Genomic DNA, 24,596 nt, shown 5'->3' on the forward strand with positions numbered 1-24,596 from the left:
TTAAAGGTTCCATTACTTCCAGATAAACATCCACATAGTCCATGTTGTTAGATAACAGGACTTTGACGTTTAATTTCAATCATTACTCTTTGGATTTCATTCATTCAAAGAAACCGCTGACAGTGGCATTAATTTCTTCTTTATGGCCCAAGAACTACAGCAAAAACATAGTTGTTCAGTTTCAGGATAAAAGGGTGTCACAAATTTCCAATGAATCTAGTCATCCTAGCCAATTTTAATCTGATTTGAATTCTTCAGTTATCAATAAGGAAAGTCAAAGAATATTCTAACCATTATCCATTTAGTCTGCATCACATTAAACACTCAATTTAACTACTTATAATTTAATAAATCAAGTTGGCATGATGATATTCGTTTGCTACAATAATTTCCTACAGTTAGATTTATTATTTCGTGAGAAACATTACGTTTAAGATACTATTAGAAAATTAGTATTGAATACAATGATATTTAATTTAAAACAATTCATGGGAATTATGGGTGCAGACAGCCTGTTACGAGCCAAGTTTTAAAAGCAGTCTTGGTCAGTTGACTTGATGAATTATTGTAGGTAGCCTTCAGAAACAGAACTGATGCAAGCAACCAGCATGAAGTCACAAATAATCTCTGCTTCTTACCATTTGTAAGTTGCCTTCTTCCATGTAACAAAGGCCCAGGCTGTACAGACACTCTGCTGAAACATTAGTGGCACTCGGTCCTTTGTCAGAACTTGAAAACATGTCCAAAGCCTTCTTAAACATTCTCACAGATTCCTAGAGGAATAAGAACAAAAAGATGAGGGAATATTTTTACTGGTTATTTGTTCAACACCACCATCTTAGATGTACAGAGAACTCAGAGCCCACAGAAGCATGGCTCTCACAACATACAACTGCACACAGATCTGATAACATCACAAATGTCCTTATACAACTGGAGGACCCTGTCCCAGAGGATGAACCCAGCATGTTCCACCCAGGAGTCATCCTATATACCAGGTCTCAAGCAGGCTTGCATGCATGAATTTTTGTAGCTAGAAGTTCTAAATTCTAACATCAGACTTAAATTTGTGGTCCATTTACTAATGATTACCTACCCATTACCCTGAATGACATGCTGGAAGGTTAATAGGTAATAAAAGCATCAATGATACTTGACACAATTTCAATGACCCCCTTTTCAGTCTGTTTTACTCTTAGTGGGACTCAACTAGTTCTAGAAAACAAGTTTCACCAAAGGTTACCCACATAAATGTAATAAAAATAGTTGAAACCATTAATGATAAAGAAGTTTAAATTTCCAAATATCATTTACCAGTTAACAAATCATCATATGAATCCAAACACGGATATCAAGTTTAAACACATTTGTTGTCATTTTGCTTTCTAAACTGTAGTAAATTATTAAAGCAGCCAAGGGATTTAACTTGAATACACTGTCTTCATGCTCCTCTTTAGCATTTCCTCCAGGCTCATAAGCCACCTCAACATCCAACCTTCCATACTCAGCACATGCATGACCTTTCACTGGAAAACTGAGTTCCCTTCTCTGTATCATTCCTTTATACTATTCAGTGTACCAGTATTGCAACCATTTTCACCCTTTCCTCTCCTGTCATTGGGTGCTTCCTTATTGGCTACTTTCAGAGCTTGACCCTTGACCCCATCTCCCTGTGCCCTGTTTCCTTGCTGCTTTGGACCTCTAGCTCACCACTGTCTCCCTGAGCCCATTCCAGTCTTCCACACCACTTCAATGAAAACAAACACAACTTGGCTTTCTTCTTTCTTTGCCCATCTAGCCCTTCTGGGCTTCTTTACCAAGGCTTCTCAGGGGGATCTCAGAGTGGAGGTTTATGGGGAAGTACCTTGGGTGTTGTGGGTAAAAACCTGAAAGACTGTAACACTGTTGCTCCAAACCAAGATAATGACCATGAGAGAAAGAAAGAAAGAAAGAAAGAAAAAAAGAAAGAAAGGAAGGAAGGAAGGAAGGAAGGAAGGAAGGAAGGAAGGAAGGAAGGAAGGAAGGGGACTTGAGAGATATTGAGACGATGGAGCTAAAAGAACAGCACCTCTGATTGGGTGAGTTGTCTGAAAGTTCACAGGTCAAGAAATTCCATTGCTCATTTGGAAACTCTGAATCCTACAGAAGGGCAAACATAATACCAGTTGAGCTGCCTCCTGGACACTTGACTGGGAGAAGTAGCTTTCTAGCTCGCATTTTGTTCCAAGATTAAGAGCACTTACTTCTTGGTAACTGCTGCTTTCTCCACAGCCCTAAAGGACTCCTACAGTTCTCTATACCCAAAGCACAGGGCAACGCACAGACTCTTCCTTCCATCTTTATTTCTGAGTCTCTCTGTATCTCTCTATCTAGCTCGATTTCTATCTGTTTTTATATCTTTATCTCTGTCTCTCTATTTCTAACTATCTTTATCTCTATCTTTGTCTCTATATATTCATACAGCTGTTATCTCTATAGCTTTATCTCTATCATGTCTGTCTCTACCACTATCTCTATCTCTGTCTCTATCATATCTGTCTCTATCTCTATATCTAACACTGTCTCTGACTATCTCTATCTATCTACATAAGGGCTGAAAATATAAAACTGCTAGAGAAAAATATGCAGACATTACAAGATGCAGGCATAGATAAAGACTTTTTATTATATTTCTATACACTTAGGAAACAGTGAGATTGCCTGGCAATGCCTTTCATGGAGAGGTCAGCAGGTCAACAAAATGGGTACAATAACAGAATGTTGTACAAGAATGTCGCAGCAATCCACTCCCAGCAACACATCCTGAAACAGGACAGGCACAAGAGTATTTTCAGCAGCTCTATTTTAACAGAATTTTTAAAAAGGAAATCCCATATTTTGGTTCATAGAAAATCAATATAGGGCTGGAGGGATAGTTCAGCCGTTAAAGGCTAGGCTCACAACCAAAAATATAAGAAAATCAATATATAGCATAATAAACTCAGGTACACTTACTAGGATAAATGAGTAGTTCAAATATAAATTCTATCATTTCATTTTATAAAAGTATTTAAATCTCATCTGTAAGTGTACTGTGTGAATTCCGTTACTAAGTTTAATAAACATCGACCAGCAGATTTTTTACCTTGATTTTCTTGGCCTTCATTTGGGCTTTTGCCAAGAGTGCAAAAGTGTATATCTCTGGTCTACTGACTGTGACCCCTTCCAAGACTTGAATAGCCTTGTCATGGTTTTCACAAAATGAGTAAATAAGTGCTTGCTGTACTGGTGTCAGCTCAATGAGACCTGAAAGCAAAGGAAAGCTTATCAAGATCCCTGCCAGGTAACATTTTAAAGGGAGTTGCATAGTATCTTATTTATGCAACATAAAATGACAAATAAGCACCATGCCAAAACCCTCTATTACCATAAACCAAAAAGTTACTACAATTACTAACCAAAAAAAGTAAAGTTATAAGCATGGTATGTCATCTAGTGACTGCTCTCACAAAATTGTCCAAACTATGAATCACTAGACAAGTTGATTATGTAAAAGTTAAGACTGAAGTTTCAAAACCTTTGTCTTCCAAGTGAATTCTTCATGCTATCAATAACAATACATAGGTATTAAAATAGCAAAAAATGGAGAAATATTTCTTTGACATCTTTATTTTGAATTAGTTGTATTTACCTTTGTTCATTTCTGCTACTTGATAAATAGTGAACTTTGCAAGATCATAACACTTCATCATAAGAAGGTACTGTCCCCTAGAAGAAATGACAGCTTTTATTCTAAGCATAGAATAGGTAATTATCCTATGGGCTTTAAAAACTTTTATTGGACTTGTTCTTTGACAGTCTCGTGCATGTGTAATGTACGTTCTGATTACTATGACCCCACACTTCTCTCATCTTCCTCCTCCCCTAATTTACCTCCCTTCTTCCTAATGTCCCCGTCTCACTCAATCTTTCTCTGTTTTGCTGTTGTTGTTCTGAGACTCACTGAGTTCAACCAGCATCCTCCACATCACCATGGGTTTAAAACTCATTGAAACATGAGCATCTCAGTTGGGCACCCAACTGAAACAGATGATTGCTTGTCCCCCAGAATCCATCAGTAGCCAATTTAGTTCGGCAGGGCAAAACAGACCCTTTATATGCCTCCAGATCATGACCGACTGCTGACTGCCCAGTCTTGTATGGGCTCACTGCAGGGAGTCACAGCTACTGTGAGGCTGTGACTGAAATGGCTGTGCCATGTCCCAAAGATAGCATGACACAGCCCTTCTCCCTATCTTCCAGATCTCAAAATCTTTCCACGTAGCTCTTCCATGATAATCCCTGAGCATCAGAGGGGATGGCATAAATGTCCTGTTTAGTGTTAAGCACTCATTCATCAAACTAAGTACTCAAAAGAAAAAGTTAATAATGTTTCTTAATTTTTTAATTATAAAACTTTTACCAAATTATATAAGTATACATAAAATCATCTTAAAATTAGAGTTGTTTGTTTGGTTTTGACTTTTGGTATTTTGAGACAGGGACACTGTATGTAGTGCTGGTTGTCCTGGAACTTGCTATGTAGTCTAAGCTGGCCTCTAAACTCTGAGAGGCCCCATCTCTCTCTGCCTCTCTGCCTCTCTGCTTCTCTACTTCTCTGTCTCTGTCTCTGTCTCTCTCTCTGTCTCTGTCTCTCTCTCTGTCCCCCCTCTCTGTCTGTCTCTCTGCTTCTCTACTTCTCTGTCTCGGTCTCTCTCTCTCTGTCTCTGTCTCTCTCTGTCCCCCTCTCTGTCTGTCTCTCTCTGTCTCTCCCTATCTCTGCCTCTCTCTGTCTCTCTGCTTCTCTTTGCCCCCTCTCTCTCTTTTGCCCTTCTCTGCTCTTTCAGCCTCTCTCTCTTCCTCTGCCTCTCTCTATCTCTCTCTCTCTGCCTCTCTGTGTTTGCCTCCAAGTGCTGGGATTAAAGGCATGTACCACCATGCCTGAAAAAATTAATCAGTTTTCAAAAGTCCAAAAAGACAAATTAACATGGAATTATGATGAAAGAAACAATTTAGGAAATGTGACAATAAAATAAAGGTCACAGAACAGAAAGGGAAGAAGTATTTATAAGTATTTATATAATTTCTGAACATAAAATACATCTTTATCATAAAATATGTCCCATTGCATTTAATCTAGAGACATTATATTTTTGGTAATAATACCTTATTACAAGTCTCTATAGAAAATTCTACTAAATCTGGAAAACAATTGTGAGTGTCACTTTTTTCACTGAATTTTCAGAGGGGTCTATTTAGTACTGTGGATACAAACAGAACCAAAGTTGAAAAGGTATTACTTTACTCTGACAGGACATGTGCCATCTACATAGCAAGTCATCTAGAAAGGTCATCTAGAACCTCATTCTCAGAAACTGTACTTTAGTGTAAGAGTAAAGCAAAGGGAATGATATGGTTATCTTAACATTTAATTAAAAACAAGAAATAAGCGTTGAGAGGTAGACATTGTTTGGAGGTTAGATGTAAGATAAGGAGAGTGGAAGAATAAATAGTGGGAGACTAAAGGTTGCTAAGATGTCAAGTTATCCCAAGAATAATTCAATTTCTGTGTTCATACCTTATTATATATAACTGGATTCCATCTGGCTGGAGGTGAATAGCACGAGATAATTCATATACTGCCCTTTTGAATTTGTGCAGCTGTTGAACAATAAACAGAAATGTGTATTCTAGTTCAAGCAATCATCTTCTTTTTGATATTCAGCCCCTCCCACAATTTCTTGCAGAGTTTTGTAGAAACTTATCCAAATATACTTGATTTTCCTTTCTGTTTATTTTAATTGTTTCTTTTATTTTTCAAGACTATAATCATTTCCCCTTTCCTTTCTACCCTCCAAACTCTCACATATATCAAATCCATGGCCTCTTTTTTCATTGGTTGTTGTTACAAATGTGTGTGTATAAATATTAAAAGTATACAGCTTTCTTAACTCACCAAAGCAAATAAAATACACAAAATCAAAAAAGATGCATTATTGTTTTTATTATTTATCATTAACTTTAAAGAATGATTACAAATATCCATTCACATATCATTTTACACGCATTTATGTGATATATCATAGTATGCATATGTTACAGGAATCCTGTTATTGTCATGGTCCATTGTCCAATTAAATACAACATTTGTCTTACGAGCAGAGTTCACATTCAGCTGGCCAGACTGGAAAAATGAGTCATTGGAGAACCAAGGAAGAGAGTGGCCCCAGGAATTGGTGGGACCAGAAGGGGTGCCCCACTTTTCAGAGACAGAAGGCGGCGGGTGCATCCCAGTCATGACAACTGCCTTGTGAGTTCTAATTGTATATTTGTCCTTGAGTTTTATAATGAAAAAATGACAAAAGTAATCCCTTCAAGTGTATGCTTCTCTTTGACATAACTTTTCAAGTTTTCTCCCTCAACCTTCTAACACGCATTTCACCAAATTTCACATAGTTAATAAACTAGCATACAAAAGGTAACATAAAAGTAAAAGTAAATGCCACTTTAAAAATAAGGGGGAGAAACAGACTTGCAACAAAATGAATCAGTGAATGTGAATAGACAAAACAAAATACAAGAACAGTGTAGGAAGAGGTCCATTTGAGACTCATATGGAAAGTCAACACTAACCCTATCCTTATTAATGGTCACAGAACCATAATGTAAATTTCCCCACATTCAAAGACAAAAATCAACCACCACTGAAAACATTGCCAATGGAGCACCACACAAACCCAGAAAAATTAAACCAAACGACGGAGAACTGCCATAAATAGGTGTTAGGATCCTGCCAAAAGAATACCAAAAACAATTTATACACAGAATTAAAGGGAACTGAAATAGCACAAACTATTTGAGGAAAATAATGGGTGGATAAGAGGAAATCCAAAGAGACAGAATTTGTTTAAACGAATTCGAGAATTTCTGCAGAACTTCTTAAGCTGCCCGCGTTCCAGCTGCACAAATTAGTGAACCAACAGCATGTTCTCAGTGACGTACCTGCTTGTACCGACTATCCAGCTGGGTATTATTTACTGTCTTGGCGCTGTGATCATACTTAAGTAACCCAGTCACAAAAAGAGAAACATGGTATGTACTCACTCATATGTGGATTTTAGACATGAATCAGGGGAGTGCCAGCCTTACAATCCCACTGTCAGAGAGTCTGGGTATAAGAGCCTTCATCCAGCAGCTGATGGAAACAGAGGCAGACACACACAGCTAAACACTGAACTGAACTCCTGGAACCCAGTGACATAGACAGAGAACTGATGAGCAAAGGGGTAAAGAATGGGTTGGTGAAACCAACAGAAACAGCTGACCTGAACAAGGAGGAGCTCATGGATCCCTGGCTGATGCCCGGGAATCCAGCATGGGACTGATCCACACCCGCTGAATGTGGGTGTCAGTGAGGAGGCCTAAGCAATCGATGCGGCCTTGGGTAGTAGATCAGTATTTATCCCTGGCATACAAATGGACTTTGGGTGCCCATCCCACAACGAGGGATGCTCTCTCAGCCTGGACTCTTGGGGGAGGGCCTAAGCCATGCCCTGGATGAAATGACAGACTCTGGAGATCCCCCAGGAAGGGTTAGGAGAGGAGGGAGAGCGGACTGGGATTGACATGTGAAGCAACCTGTTTCTAATTTAAATTTTAAAAAATAAAAAAGAAGAGTAAAGTAATATTAAAAAAATAATTCACATAAAGGTGAAAAATACACAGAAAGTCTAAAAAAAAGAAAGAAAGAAAGAAAAGAAAAGAAAACATAACAGTCACTCCTATATAGTGGAGAACGCCCAGCAGCAGGCTGCCCCGTAGGGAGCTTAAGGCTGGGATACCTCTCAACTCATCAGGCCAGGCAGCCGAGGCCTGACAGGAAGTCAGGGTGGGATATAAAACACAAAGAACCATGTAGTGACACACTTCCTCCAGGGAGGTTTTACCTCCGTTAAGATTCTTCGATCTCCTAAAACAGCACCACCAATGGGAAACCAAGTGTCTAAACATAAAGCTTATGGGAGACGTTTTACATTTAAACCGTAACATTCCATTCCCGGTTCCACACACCTGGTCCCGTGTCATAACCCAAAAGGTATTCAGTCTGGCTCCAGAACTCCTAACTGTCTTACATTTCCAATAATATTCAAAAGTCAAAAGTTCAAAATCTCCTCTGACACGCCTTGGGGAGCAAGCCAGGGAACAGCATTCTGCATAGCCTTGGCTTCAGTTCTTGCCTCCAGGACCCTGCCCTGGCTCTTGCTCTGACTTCCCTTGATGATGGACTGTGGTGTGAAACTGTAAGCAAAATAAATCCTTTCCTCTCTCAAAGGAAAAAAAATCTCTTCTGAAACCCAAGAAAATCTGTTAATTGGAAATGCTGTGGTCATGTGTCTTTTCACAGCAATAGAAACCCTAAGACACCATTCTATATACAGAACCAATTATATGAACCTACACACTTACCAGTATATACAACATACATACATAGAGCCACAGATTCTAAAAGATTAACGGTAGCTTTCCCCAGAAAACAAAACTACAGGCAACTTTGAAGCTACTGACTTTCAGAAACTTCCCATCATTTATTCTTATTTGTATAAAATACATTAACTACAATAGCTGTATGCTGTTTTGCAATCAAAGTATAAAACATTTGCTAGAGATATTATAAAAATGAAAATGAACACCTTATAAGAAGAGGCTGTGAAAGTAACCAATAACAGTTAAATGTATTTGCTTAATGGCTATTGCTTACAAATACATAAGCCTCTATGGTTAGCTGGGGGAAAAAAGATTACATTCATATATTATAAATTACACTGAATAAATATCCAAACAATTAAAATATTTTTTAAATTCAAGTCTTAAGTACCTTATAATAGGTTTCTGCTCTACAAATATAGCTTTGAATATATAAAGGGTCAACTCTAATTGCCTCAGAAAATCTCCAAAAGGCTTCAGTGTAATTATCCAGGTGTAGTAGATATATGAGGCCAATATTTATGTAAGCCGAAATAGCAGTTCTAAAAAAAACAAATAATAAATTTTTAGACACTTAAATCTTATTCCATTGTTCCTCAATTATTAAAAAGCTAATGAAATATATGAGTCAATTGCAGTCAGATATCCTTAATATTTTAGCTTTTCAATATCAAATAAATGCTGTCTTCTCTCTTCTACTCAAGTGATTGCTAGTGTGGGGATGACCTTATACTTATTCTGTTAGGTGCTTCCGCAAGACAAGGAAAATACATATTAGAGAATGCATACCGAGTCCACGCTCATGGAAGCCCTGACTGCCAGACAGCAAGGATCCTTCTACCCACCTGCTCATTGTATATCCCAAACGTCGCTCTGTCTCCCTAACCCCAAAGAAAACCACTGCGGTCCTCGGAGGCCTACGCTGTGACTCCCCAAGTTCAAAGATTTTACTGCATAGCTGTCTGGTGACAGCACAGAAGAGCATGACGTTTTTTTAACTCTTTCTAAAAACTTTCATGTTTTTCTTTCACTTCTGAGGTTATAATATAATCACCCCATTTCTCACTTCCCTTTCCTCCCTCCAAACCATTCCACATACTCCTCCTTGCTCTCTTTCAAAATCATGGCCTCTTTTTTCATCAATTGTTATTATTTACAAACATGTATATTATCTGCATATGTGAATACATATCATATACATTCCTAAAAATAACTTTCTCAGTCTATATCATGTTTTGTGTATGTATATTTTCAAGGCTGATCATTTGGTATTGGATAATTAGCTGGGTGTTTTCTACCATTCTCAGCGTTCTTTAGCTGTCTGTAACAACTTCCATTTTAGTGAGTGATTCATTGGAGAGAAAGAGAATTATTCAATCAAAATATATTTTAACTGGTTTTTTGGCTTGTCTAACTTTCCATTTGTGCCTCTTCCTTATCTTGTTGGCTAAATGGTATTGGATTTTCTTTTGCTTTACTAAACAAAACGAAATCAAGAGTTCCAAACACAAGGTTTTACTTCCATTGAGTTGGATACTGTGCATAACAATGAAAGAAACAACAAATATTTTGTCATTATTTTAAAACTTGATGACAGTTGTCCAGTGACTTAACTTCAAAGAAGCTGCAGCCTAGGTGTCTTCAAGCCCATTCTAGTAACTTTTTAACATAATATTCATGTATTTAAGTCTTCTCAAATTTTTCAACCTCTTAATTTTGCAAAGCAAAGGGAAATGAGAAAGTTTTATTTGATCAGTAAGCTTATTTTAGTATTATTCTAATTCTAGCGTGACTTTATAAATATAGTCTCATTTTCTACAACATCATCAATAGTGAGAGGGAAGATTCTTTTTATTTTTTCCCATTTTTATAATAGTATAATAAGTATGAAAAGAAACACTTACCTTTCAAGAGAAATAACAGTTTCAAAATCATAAATTGCCAGCATCCAAAGTTTTAGATCTGCATAGAGTATGCCCCGATGTAGAAAGCAATTAAGATTATCATAGCCATCATTTATGAGAACTGAAGATACAAAGTATATACTTGGATTTGTAAACAATCATATGAGTTATGTTTCAGACCACACCCTTCCCATTTTTTCCCTATTTAACATTCCAAAATCAATGTATCTATGATGAGTGTGCCCATTTGGTGGGTGAAAATATTACACATTTTAAAAAATTGCTAACTGCTGGGTGATGGTGGCACACCTTTAGTCCCAGCACTCGGGAGGCAGAGGCAGGTGGATCTCCATGAGTTCAGGGCCAGTCTGGTCTATAGAGTTAGTTCCAGGACAACCAGGGATACGCAAAGAAACCATGTCTCACAGAACCCCCCTCCAAAAAAATGCTAGCTAGTAATACTGTGGCTAATATGGCTCACAAATTCATTAGTGCTGGAGGTAGACTCAAACTACTCAACTCACTTTAAAAATGAAGAGATTCCAGGCTGGACTGACAGCCTCCAAAACAATACAGAGAAACCCTGTCTCGTAAACCCCCCCCCAAAAAATGAAGATATTAAGATCCAAAGGGGCTCAGCACACTGACAGGGACTAAGATATAAGTCAATAGCAAAGGTTGGTCTAGAATGCAACAGCTGAAGGAAGGGAGCCCTTGCTCACTGTAGCTCATTATTACCACAAAGACATTAGGGACCAAAGAATAGGTGTGGGTGCACTGGTTCAGAATAAGGCATATGGCAGATGCCAGGTCTATTCATCTACAGTGATAGGCAGCTTCTAAGAGGCTATTTAGGGCAAGAACATGATGGTAAACAAGTTGACTATAATATCCTAATTGAAGTGGGCAACTTGGCCTATGACAAAAACAACCTCCACTGCAGATGAGTGGTCCTCAGGAGTACCCAGCTTAGAGGTCACCTGACAAGTTCCTTTACTTTCAAAAACATGATAGTGAAACAGGGACTTTTGTAAGATTCAATGCATATCTTTTAAGTTTCTCAAGTCCATTCTGGATTAAGAGGTAACATTACACACACACACACACACACACACACACACACACACACACACACACACACACACACACATTCTCCATACTAGACTTAGGAAGTGGTAGCCATTGTTAGCGATGGCCATGATATTGAAACAAATAATGAATAAGACACTCCCACTGCTCAGTTCACAGTATGACTAGCCAGCTAGGAAAGGCTCTGCTGTGCCACTGGAAAAAAAAGAAAAGCGATTCTTATAGAAAAAAAAGTATTCAAGAGATTTACTACTCTAGACTTTGTTTTTACCAGTAAAATTTGGATGGTGATAATAAATTCTTCACACTATTATTTTAGTATTCATCAAAGTATCCCATATATAGTACCCACAACAGTGCTCAGATAGTATTGAAGTGGCCTATAAATGTCAAACATTATCAGTATAGAGTCGTATTTTAATGGTGGAATTATTTAAATCCTTGGGGTAATGTATAGGAAAGGGTTAGCCTAAAATCAATCTGAATAATTCAATAGTAGGTCTTTGAATTGTTATGACAGCTTCCAGGATGGGAGGCTGATGGCAGCAAACAAGGGTAATTATTTTAGAAAAGAATGGAGGAAAGGATTCTCTGGATGGAACAGGTCAGTGGAACCAGATTAGCCTGTAGGACTCTTCAAATCTGAAATGCTGGGTGACAGAGCCCCATTCATAGGTAGGACACATTTGCTGTGGTGCTGCACTAAGAAACCAGGAGTGAACTGAGAAAAGCAAATGAGAGAAAGCAAAGGCCAGAGCAACAAAAAGAGAAGCAAAGATAGAGTTGACTATGAGCAGAAATTAGATGAGAAAATAAACAGAGAAGTGAGCAGCAATCTTCAGCTCTCTTTCCCCAAGGACCTTGGAAATAGACATGAAACATGAGGTTCCTCTCAGCATATATGAGGCATTTAGGAGAAAGGGATGATATCTTAGGAAAGTGCTTGCCTTGTAGCACAACAACATAAGTTCTATCCCCAGAGACCATGGGGGGAGGGGTAAACTTGGCATGGCAATGTCTATGTCAGGGACACTGAGGAGAGTAGAACGGACCCCTAGATTTGCTGGCCACAGAATCTAACCCATTTAGTGAGGTCAGTGAAGGACCGTGTCACAAAATATAACAAAATTAAATTCAAAAGAATGGGAGAGAAGAAAATAGTAAACAATTTTAAAAGTAGCCAACTCCTGAAGTTGCCCTCTGGCCTCTATGCATATATGCACTCATGTACACACGTGAACAACACACATGCACAGAACATTTTTAAGTATGTAAGTATCCACAGTACTAGACATTCATCTACACATTGTGTGAGCAACAGGCATTAGTATTCCCCTCCAGGACACTGAGCTGATCCTCACAGCAGACGCTCACACAGCTGGGTACCTGATGTACTGTAGTCTTGCAGTGCTCTGTGGGGACTAGCCTTCCTGAATAAGCAGGCTCGGTAGTACAGAGCCAACCAATTGTTAGGATCTAAGTGGATGGCAATAGAAAAGTCCTGGATTGCTTGTTTATATAAGCTCCTTTTAAAATATGCTCTCCCTCGGTCTGTCCTAGAAAAAAGAAAAAACATTTTAATACGTACTGCAAAAGAGATATTTTCTCTTTTTGTTAAACCTGTCACCAAATTTCTGATTCTTTCTCTTTGCTTTTCAAGGGAGTTATATCATGATGTTGCTGTGAAAACAACATAAATTTTTATAAGGGACGCTTAGTTACATAAGCATATGCTTACTAGTTGTGTTTCTAATATAGCTGAATGGTTATTAACTTAGTCTTATTTCTTTTGCAGGGGAGATAGCTCTTTGAAATCCTGTCAAAAACTCATTTTTTATTATTGATCTATTCTGGGTTTTCTTTTTTGTGAAAGAAGCAATATTGGCACAAAAGAGCTGAGGTGAAGAAAAATATGAAGGTTAGGTCAAGACAGGCCTGTCTCATCACAAAGACACATCTGTTATTTTAAAGGGGTTGTCTTTATCCCATTAGCAAATGCGGGCCACTGAGAAAAGCTTTCAAGACCAGTGATCATTATTTTTGTGGTAGTCAAAGCTCATGACTCCAGAGCTAGGAATGGGGTAGTATAATACCAGAGGCATGAGCTCAGAAGTGACTGAAACACTGATTCAGTAGGAATGAAAATCGCATCAGTGGTCATCTGCTTGGAGAATCACTGTGGACTGGTAGCATGCTATGAGAGCACTTCAAGAAGTTGATGCTGTAAAAACTTTCAGAATCAGCTGAGTAGTACACGCCTTTAAATCCCAACACTTGAGAGGTAGAGCCAGGAGAATTTCTGGTCTACAAGGCCAGGGCTTCATAGAGAGACTGTCTCAAAGAATAAATACAAAATTTTGATTTGTTAGGACATGAATGAGACATTTCTTAAAAATGAGGTATCCTTTTTTCAGGTGTCTCAAAGTGCCTGTTGCTTTCAAAAGACCTCTACTGGACAGAAGTCAAGTAACATTGGAGGTGAGTTCTATCTGACTCTTAAAGAACAAAAACATATTAAATATAAATTGCTTGGTTTCAGATATTCTGTTACCCCAGTACTAAAAGTATACATTGTATCACAGGGCATGCTTCTAAGAGAAGACAGGCGACTTACTTCATTTGGGTAAAGTAGAAAATTCCTGAAATAAAATTCAGATTATAAAATAGAAAGAAATAAAGGAAAACAATTATGCCAAAAACCAGTTCTGGAAAAAGTGGATAGCTAAATCAAGAATGAACTTAGATCCATATCTTTTATGTTGCATGATCATCAGTTCCAAATGGATTGAAGATGTTCACATAAGGCCTGAAAATACAAAACTGCTAGAGAAAAATATGAAGATATTAAAGATGCAGGCATAGATAAAGACTTTTTATTATATTTCTCTACACTTAGGAAATAAGGGCGGCAACCCACAAATAGGATCTAACGAAATCTTAAAATTCTGTATGGCAAAGGAAATAGTTAATTGATTAAAGAGGCAACCTACCAAATAGGAGTAACTCTTTTCTGGCTATGCAACTAATTCAGTATTAATATACAGAATATATAAAGAACTTAAAAGAAAACAACATAATCAGAAAGTAGACAAAAAACTAAATTCTTAAGGAAAGAAATTATTAATATTTCTTTTATTTCATTATTATTTCTCTTATTTTTGAAATTACAATATAATTATATCGTTCCCCATTCCAATTCCCTCATACTCCCTTCCTTGCTCTCTTTAAAAGTCACAGCTTTCTTTCATTGTTGTGTGTGTGTGTGTGTACATATTGTGTATATATATATACATACATACATACATATATATATATATACATATTCCTAAAATACTTAGAGGGTGCATCTCAGTCCTGCTCAGAGTGACTATTATCAGGAATACAAATTACAACACTTTCTGGTTAGGATACTGGGTAAGAAGAACTCTACTCATTGTTGGTGGGAATGTAAACTGATGATTACAAACTGTTCATTTGCAAATATTCTGTTACCCTAGTAAGTATGACAATAGCCTAAATAAAATTAACAACTTGCTAGAAATACACAAACTACCAAAATTGGCAAAGAAGGAATAGATGGCCCATATAGACCACTGACAAGTGAAGAGACTGAATTAGTAATTTTAAAAACATAGCTGAGGCTCCACAGATAAATGTAACTAAATATTAAAACATCAACCTATCCTTTCTTTACTCACTCAACAAGACTTACTCAGTTACTTACCAATGTTTTCCTACTATCAAAGCCACAAAAGATAACACAAGAAACCCACACACCAGTTTCTTACACATATTAACATATACAGAAATCATCAACAAAATATTAGAAAACTGAACATAACAGCATATTTAAAAATTGTACACAATAACCAAGTGGGGTTTCCTAATAATACATGGGTCATTAATCTTTAAATAAATAAATAAATAAATAAATAAATCAGTATACTACATCAGCTCAAAGATAGATAGATAGACAGACAGATAGATAGATAATAGACAAATAGATAAAAAGCAAATGATGAAAGCATTATTCTGCAAATAGATCATTGGTTCCCAACTGGAAAAATTTGCCCCTGTATCATAATACACATCAACACAAGTCTAAAATTTTTTAAAGTAACCTTTAAAATAATTATGAGAGGCTGGAGAAATGACTCAGTAGTTAAGAGTATTGGCTGCTCTTCTAGAGGACCCAAGTTTGATTCCCAGCACCCACATGGTAACTCACAGCCATCTGGAACCCCAGTTTCAGGAGATCTGATGCCCTCTTCTGGGCTCTAAGGACACCAGGCCTGCATGTGGTGCACAGACATACATTCTCAGAGACATAAAATACACATAAGACAATGAAATTCAATTTTACAAATAATTACATTAATCTGTGGGTAAATTATTAATCTGATCTCAAAAGAGAAATTTGTTTTCTAAAATTAAAGAAGCTGAAGAAAGTCTGATAAATTTGACTACAAAAATTATTCTTTACATTAAAAGAATTAGATCTTAGATTACATTAGATTTAAAACTCGTTCTCTTCATTTTGTGAGATGGTTCACCACATAATGGCATTTTCCATGAAGCCTGACAACCTGAAATTCATCCCCAAGACCCATGTATCAGAAGGACAGACATACTGTACAATTTGTTCTCTGACCTCTGCACATTTTCTCTGTCTCTCTCTATCTCTGTCTCTGTCTCTCTCTCACATACACACACACACTTTCTGTCTCTTAATTGTAATTCTAAAATTTTAAATCTATTCCCCTCTCACTCAGTAACACTTTTTACATCTTATTAACAGCCATTTCTCACAGATGTGTGGTGACCTGTCAATGTGGTTTTAGTTGGAAATTTTCTAATTAGCAAAAAGGTTGAAGTTGTTCAGTTTTGTTCATTACCCTGTGAGGAATATGTGCTTGGGTCCTGGGCTCATTTTTCAAGCCAAATTATGTTCTTGATACTCAATCATTTGTGATGCTTGTGTGTTTTGGATATTAGTCCTTTATGAGATGCATGGATTGGAAATATTTCCACCCACTCTGTGATACATAAATACATACAGTGACAAATGTACAATTCAGCCTTCACAAAGAAAGAAATTCTGTCAGACTTAACATCAGGAATCAACCTGGAGACATTATGCTAAGTGAAAGAAATCAAGCAGGAAAAGACAAATATCACATGACTTGACTTTGTACAACCTAAACATGGCAAACTGGTAGAAGCAAAGAATAGAGCCTTGGCTGCCACAGGCTGGTGTACAAAGAAAGATGCTGATCAAAGGGTACAAGGAATTAGTAAGGAGAAATAAGATCCATGTATCTTCTGTACAGCATGGTGATTATAGTTAACAGTTATGGGCTGTATAGTTCAAAATCATTGAAAGAATTGACATCTCCATGAAGAAAAATGGATGTAATGTGATAGGCATGTTAGTTTGATTTAATTATTACAAATGAATGCACACCTCATCTCATTTTATGCCCATGTTTACAAGTATTATTGAAAATTAAAATGAAATTACATTTAAAAATTAATACTCAAAGTTAAATAAGGCCTAACTATATTTCAAACAAAGTGTACATACAAATTGAAAATATCTAAATAATGATATTTAAAAATATCTAAATAAAGAATAATATGAAAAAACACCGAAAAGGTCAATAAAAGTTCCGGGGTTTATTGCTTCCCTATTCATAGTATCCAGAAATTAGAAACAACCTAGATGTCCCTCAACATATGAATAGATAAAGAAAATATGGTACAATTGAATATTACTCCACTGTTAAGCTAATGGCATCATGAAATTTGCAGATAAATGGATAGAAGTAGAAAAAATTCATCCTGGGTGAGGAAATCAGACCCAGAAAAACAAATATGATATGTTTCCATCTTATACATGAATATTAACTGTTGTGTCAATGATAAGCAAGCTACGATCAGTAGAACTACAGGGGTAAGGTATAGAGTAAGAGACTGGGAAGGACAAACAGATCTTCCTAGGAAAGGGAAGTAGAATGCATAGTTATAGGTGGGAGGATCAAGTAGGGAGGAGAGTGGGATGGGGGATGAGGGAAGGAATATTGGAAGAGGAAGCTAAAATTAAGGGCCACTTAAGAGGTGGTATGGAACCTAATACAGTAGAAGTTTATATGGGTGTGTGGGGGGGTGGTATTTCTTGTGCCTTTTCTTGAACTTGTTTCCTCCTGTTTGTTTATTTTGTCTTATTCCTATGTGTTAGGTTTTGTTTTATCTTATTTTATTATTATCCGTTACAAGCCTGTTTGTTTTCTAGTAAGAGACAGAAAGGGAGTGGATCTGGATAAGAGGGGAAGAGGGAATGAACTGGGAGGAGAAAAGGGAGGGGAAAATTTAATCAGAATATATTATATGAGAAAAACATCTATTATCATTAAAAAAGAAATAATAAACTAAAATAAATAAAAACAAAAAAGAAATAGGGGAGCTTCATATACGAATTACAATAAGGTTACAGAAAAATCTTTGAACAGATATCTGTACTCAGTTGATACAAAGGCAAGGAATGAGAAGGAAATATAAAGAAGAAAATTATGAATGGTAAACAATGCTTTATACAGTTACAAAGTAGTTGAAACTTGGAAATGAAAAGAAATAACTTGACACTGAAAATTAGCTCATTGTTTTAAAATGCCTGTCAGATTACGCCAAGCAATTTTTCCTGCAAACATATTTAAATAATAAGTTATTTTGAAATTTATATCTAAAATAATTCATACCTTGCCTGCGAATTTTGTGGTTCAAGTTTTAACAGAGCCGTATAATCATGTATGGCTGCAATCCAGTTTTCATTTTCGAAGTAATACATCGCGCGTTTCATTAATGCATCTGTTCTCTTGGGATCATAGAGGATGCACTAGAGTGGAGTGAGGATGCAAACATATTACATAACAAGGGAAAGCTAAGATGAGTGTATATTCAACTTCTAATTACTAAGAGAAACCCACTTTAAGATGCTAAAACTTTTTTTTTGTTTGTTTCAGCCACAGTTTATTCTTGACTTTTTAGTTGCTAGTCCCAGAATTACAGTCACGTGCACGTTTGTGCCTTCCACTATGGGCTCATCTCCCTTATATGGGAAGAGTAACTTTTCTTTTTTTTTTAACATTTTTTTATTTTAAATAGCTTGTTTTACATGTCAATCCCAGTTCCCTCTCCCTCCCCTCCTCCCGCACCCCCCACCATCCCCCCATCCTCCCACCTTATTGCCAATTCCTTCCATATAGGGGATATCTAGAGTCTATTATTTCATTCAGGGTAAGGTCCAGGCACTTCCCTAAGAGTCCAGGCAGAGAGAGCATCTCTCTTTGTGCTATGAACACACGATGTCTGTTAGTATTCGAGGGATAAACACTGATCCACTGCTCAGGACCCCATAGGTAGCCCAGGCCTCCTCATTGACTCGCACATTCAGGGGGTCTGGATCGGTCCCATGTTGGCCTCCCAGCTGTCGGTCTGGGGTCCAAGAGCTCTCCCCTGTTCAGATCAGCTGTCTCTGCTGGTTTTGCCAGCCCATTCTTTGCCAATTTGCTCATTGCTCCTCTCTCTCTCTGTCACTGGGTTCCTTGGGTTCAGTTCAGTGTTTAACTGTGGGTGTTTGCCTCTGCTTCCATCAGTCACTGGATGAAGGCTCCAGGATGGTTATAGACATCAAGTTCACTATCAGGAATAGGCATTTGAGGTGGTCTCTACACTATTGCTTAGCTTGCTAATTGGTGTCATCCATTTAGATCACTAGAGGTCACAATGGTGCCTGATCTGTCTTCTAACCTATGATTCCCTCTTCCCCCTATCCTACCTCCCCAGTCGACCTTCCTGATCCTCCACGTCCTACTCAATATTTCATTCACATCTATCTTTTGATTTCCATTCATTCACCAATATTTTTAAATCATGAAATTGGTGATAACAGCATATCAGCAATGGAAGTGCTAGTTCCCAACTTATAATCAGTTTGATTACACAAAACATGTGATGACTGTTGAAACTTTTGCAAGGAAGCTGGAGAGACAGCTCAGACGTGGTGAGTAGTTTGTTGCTCTTGTAGAAGACCTGGGGTTTGGTTCCCAGCACCCATGTTGTAACCATTTGTAACTCCAGTTCCAGGGACCTGGTGGTCTTTTGACCTCTGCAGGTACCAGATATGCTCTTGATTCCCATGCATGCCTGCAGGCCAAACACTCTTAAAACAATTAAGTCTAAAAAGAATGTTTGCAATACAAAAAAACTATAAACGGGAGCATGGGGTGTCATAAAGCTTACTTTCGAAAAGTCATCAATGGCCAGCACTCTGTTTGTAGTCTCATACAACTCCCCCCTCTTGAAATAGAGGTCAGCATCTTTGGGCCTGCACTTAATTGCCTGACTGTAATTCAGAATTGCCAGTGTGATGTCCTTCTTCTCTCTGAATATCTCAGCCTTTGACAAGTATGCTTCTAAAGACAAAAGGCAAAAGGTTAGGTTTGAATAACACAGATTTGTATGGACTTTTAGCTCAGAGACCAGCACAGATCAGAACATGTTAGGCCATCTTCTGCTATATCATGTGGATCTGTGAGTGCTAGAGATTCAAAGATGGCTATGTTTCTAGAAAGTTCTGTGTCTAGACGATCAGGCAGTTAGAAAACAGCATATATGACAAAAGTATGGATTGCCTCCACCTCAAGACCTTCACGGTGCCACAGCTCTCATTCAGAAACTTGTGGCCAAGAAGAGAAGTACAAACCACCTCCCATCTAAAATTTCCAGTTCATATTCTCCTTGTAAGATAATTGAAAGAAATTGTGCTGAAACAGATCTCCACAGAATAAATTCAAACATAATGAGTTATTTGAAAAAAACGTTAAGTTGAAGCAGTCATACCATTCTTACAGAACTTGTACCTATCAGTTTATTTTTATTTATAGTAATGACAAAAGCCAAGATAAAGAGCCGAGTAATGCAACTGTCTCCATATGCAACCCACCTGCATTGTTTTTATTATATTTATTTATAAAATTCAAGTCATCCAAAGCATCATTAATTTTGTCTTGGAAAAGATAAATGAAATGTCTGTGCCAATAAGCATTTAGAAACAATGGCTCCACAAATATGGTCTGAAAAAACACATGTGGAAAGAGAGTCAGATAAGTTGATTTTCCAAAGGGGAAAAAAACACTACTAAATGAGTTTCTCAAACATCATTGATACCAGTGGCTTTACATGCACACAGCACAAAACCTCCTGATTCAAAAAATGTTTTAAATAAGTATCTGAAAATGCCAATACTTGTATTTCACAATCCCATAAACCATACTACAGTCACTTGCTATTCAACATCTCAACAAAAAATACTGTATAAATAAGAGTAATGTAAATAGTGAGTTATGTTATTTTTATTTTTTAAAAACTTACTTCCTGTAGATCATTCATAGCACTTTGCAACTTTCCCAGTTTTCTATAAATAGCTCCACGCCTACAATATGCAAACACAGGAATTTTTTTCTCACTTTTTATTTCTTGAGTCAACCTCTCCACTTCGGATTCATAATATTTAATGACTTCTGGTGGAAGATTACACTGTATTTGATCACTTAATTCCAGTTTGGGGAGGTCTGGCACTGGCTCTGGGGTTTCTTTTTCAACATGTGCAACTGGTGCAGGTGTTTTCTGAGGTTTGTCTTTAGCAAATGTCTCAAGAACCCATGTCCGAGGATCAGTATTTTCTGGTATTCCCCCTTTACTTTGAGCAAAATGATCAAAATTTAAAACTGCAGGTACACTGGGAGATCTTATTTGTACTTCGTATACTGGAACTTTAAGGGAACTTTTTTTCTGTCCAGGAAGTATTCCATGAGATGTTGATCTAGTTTCAAAAAAGAATGATTAATTTTTAATTACAGAAACACAATGATTCAACCACACACAAAACTTATTATTTTTTCTATTATCAAAAATTGGTAATTTATGTAATTCAAGTTGACTTTTTCAATCAGTAGACCTGTAACACAATATGAAGAATCTCTGTAAACTAAATAGAAATACATTTTTAATGCAGCAGCTTCCCTAGACTGCTGGGATAACAGTACTCCTCTCTGATCTAATTGGCAACCTCATCTTCTACCAAGAGGACTGCATTGGGGAATTTAGAGGGGATAAGCTGGAAGAGTTAAAGGAAACCCTTCTTCCAAAGGCTACCAAGAATGAGAACTTCAAGTTTATTTCTACAGTAGACTATGAAACGTGATCATTCAGATGCTTTCCAATGATACAGCTAGGTTCCTACTCAAATTACCCATTGACAATACAGCTTTCATTCAGTAGCACTGGATGTATTAGGGCAGTATAGTAGCTAAGGGAGACAGAATAAAGGCATTCTACTGGAAGTCTGGGAGGAAAAGGTCTTAGCCCCATCATCTTTTATTTACTAAATTTATATTGTAAGACAGTCATGGTGCCAAAGTAGGAGAGTAAAATTAGGAAAAGGCTCCCATCCCTTTATCCCTTTCTTATAACCTCCATTCCACATTATAGTGTAAGCCATTCTCATCTGTTGTACCTGGAGGGCAGTGTGCTGGAGAGTACTGTGTCACTGGACACAAGTTAAAGCCATCTTACAGTAGGGAACCTTAATTAAGAAAGTGCCTCCAAGAGATAGGAAGGGCTGTAGGCACGATGTAGGGTATGTTTATTAGCCCAGTCAATCATAGTTGGTGCCACCCCCACCCCTGCTGGTGGTCCTGGATTCTGTAAGAAAGCAGGCTAACCAATCCAGTAGGCAGCATCCCTCCACGGCCTCTGCATCTGCTCATAACTCCAGGTTTCTGCCCAGTTTGAGTTCCTGTCCTGACTTCCTTCAATGACGAACAATGACACGAATGAGTAAGCCAAATTTCCTTCCCAAATTACTTTCTTTCGGTCATGGCATTTCATCATAGAAATAGGAACCCTAAGCCTCACAGTTACTTAACTTTCTGCTTCTACTCTTCCCTTTGTTTAAGTCATCTTCCGTGTGCCATTCAGATGCTTATTTTCACAAATGTGTATCACACTTCCAAAACTATCTCTAGTGCCTAGAACATGAGGTTTTCACCCCACCACCTGCAAGATGTGACATTAGAAGCTTCCGCACAGACCGCTAGGATACCACTGTCTCTTTCTCTCTGATTTTCAGCCACATCTCCGTAGGAAGCCTCCAAGGCAGTGTACTTTTTAGCCCACTGACTCCCTGGCTCCTCTGTTCGGATTTCTAATCAAGTACCACCATAGAAAGGCTTTCTATGCCAGATGTTTTGTTCAGGCTTCCATATTTCTCTCCTTCCTCACCTTGTTCTCTGGCCTGGGGAACTACTTTATACAGACTATATCCACAGGACCCTTTACTCTCTGCTTTCCTTATCAAACCTCAATGAAGGGGCATAGGAAAATGAAGCCAAGATATCTATGCTCTAGGGTCCTCCAAAGTAGGTTGCCTCTAACTGGATATAACCCTTGGCTGAAGATAAGGATTTCAAAGAAACCTTTCCTATGCAACTGTTTTCTCCCAGGGTCTAGTAATTACTCCCTGTTTATCTTCTAAACTTAGTGTAGAAAATAAATTGAGTAGCCCCTGGATACTGCATTAATCGTGGTTTCCTCTACCCCATACCTTTCTCACATGCTCCCCAAACTATCCTAAGCTGAGAATGCACTCTATCTAGTAAATGCTTTGCACTAGAGGGGAGCTCAGGAAATATACAGAAAGGATTGCATAAAACCAGGACCCACGTAGACCATGGCATGGAGTGTTTAGGTGAGGCAAGAGACTACAAGGTTGGGTATGAATCAATCGCTAGGATGAAAAGAGTAACTACAGCATCACTTGGCCACTTTTTAAAAGAGATTTGCATTTTATTTGGAATTTTTTTATAAAATATATTTTTATCATGTTTTTCCTTCCCCAGATCCTCCCAGATCCTCCTCACCTCCCTAACCATCCAACTTCATGTTCGTTCTCTTTGTTTCTCTGTCACTCTCCCAACAAAGAGAAACAAAATCAAAACAAAACAAAAATAATGTAAGACGAAAAGTGCTAAAACAAAGCAAAATGAAACAAAAAGGCTATAGAAATATCATTGAGTTCTTTGTGTGTTGGCCAACTGCTCCTGGGCACAGGCCCCACCCTGTGGTGCGGCTAATGTACCCAGCGACACTTCACTGAAGAAAAATGATTTTCCTTTGCCCAGCGGCTATCAGTTGCAAATAGCTTCCTGATTAAGAGTGGGACTTTGTTTCCACTCCCCTTTCTCAGTGCTGGGTCCCCATCTTTCCTGAAGCCATGCAGGTCTTGTGTGTGCTGTCACAGTCTCTGTGTTCATATGATAGTGTTTCCTTGGAGTCATCCATCACCTCTGGCTCTGATGACTTTCCTGCCTCCTCTTTCACATGGACATCCAATTTAAGACTAAGCACTCCACAGTCTCTCACTCCCTGCCCAGTGTCCAGTTGTGTGTGGGTTTCTGTGTTAGTCCCCATCTACTACAGCAGGAAGCTTCTCTGATGAGGGCTGAGTGAGGCACTTTATTTTATTTATTTATCTATTTTGTTTTTTTATGAGACAAGGTTTCTCTGTATTGTTTTGGAGGCTGTCGGACCAGCATGGCCTTGAACTCACAGAGATCCGCCTGCCTCTGCCTCCAGAGTGCTGGGATTAAAGTCGTGCGCCACCACCGCCCGGCAAGTGAAGCACTTTAAAGGAATAGAATAGTGGCAGTTTCCCCTAAAGGTCCAAAGCCCTATGTACACTAAGGTAATGAAACTGCTATGGAATAAACTCAAAACTGAAATAATCAGACACAGAAAAAAAATAATGTTTCCCCAAATTACACTTATCTTCCCTAACAGAAGAAACTGGCTGAGAGAAGTCATATCCTTCATCTGTGAGATGTGATCTCCCCCTGCATAAATAGCTCTCAATGGCTGTACTGTCAGTTTGCATCAGACCTTACACAATCTGTGCCCTCCCCAAAGTCTCTTAGCTGTGATATCTCAATACTCTTGCAAAGCCATAGCTGCCAGTTCCTCACCCACCCAAATCTATCTTCTACT

At 37.9% G+C, this 24,596-nt stretch overlaps 1 protein-coding gene across 1 annotated transcript in view; it reads right to left on the reverse strand.

The window, feature by feature from the left end:
- Ttc6 (tetratricopeptide repeat domain 6) overlaps positions 1-24,596 on the reverse strand; it is a 212,407-nt gene that overhangs the window by 43,854 nt on the left and 143,957 nt on the right. The window contains exons 12-22 of the mRNA XM_040743045.1: positions 20,925-21,375; positions 20,497-20,626; positions 19,794-19,966; positions 18,251-18,387; positions 12,882-13,051; positions 10,407-10,527; positions 8,894-9,044; positions 5,597-5,679; positions 3,671-3,747; positions 3,125-3,285; positions 639-773 (exon numbers count right to left, since the gene is read on the reverse strand). Coding sequence (XP_040598979.1) covers positions 639-773; positions 3,125-3,285; positions 3,671-3,747; positions 5,597-5,679; positions 8,894-9,044; positions 10,407-10,527; positions 12,882-13,051; positions 18,251-18,387; positions 19,794-19,966; positions 20,497-20,626; positions 20,925-21,375 — 1,789 coding nt within the window. The remainder of the gene's footprint in view (positions 1-638; positions 774-3,124; positions 3,286-3,670; positions 3,748-5,596; positions 5,680-8,893; positions 9,045-10,406; positions 10,528-12,881; positions 13,052-18,250; positions 18,388-19,793; positions 19,967-20,496; positions 20,627-20,924; positions 21,376-24,596) is intronic.

This window comes from Mesocricetus auratus, unplaced genomic scaffold (assembly GCF_017639785.1).
Source record: "Mesocricetus auratus isolate SY011 unplaced genomic scaffold, BCM_Maur_2.0 Super-Scaffold_15014, whole genome shotgun sequence".
NCBI classification, from domain to species: domain Eukaryota; kingdom Metazoa; phylum Chordata; class Mammalia; order Rodentia; family Cricetidae; genus Mesocricetus; species Mesocricetus auratus.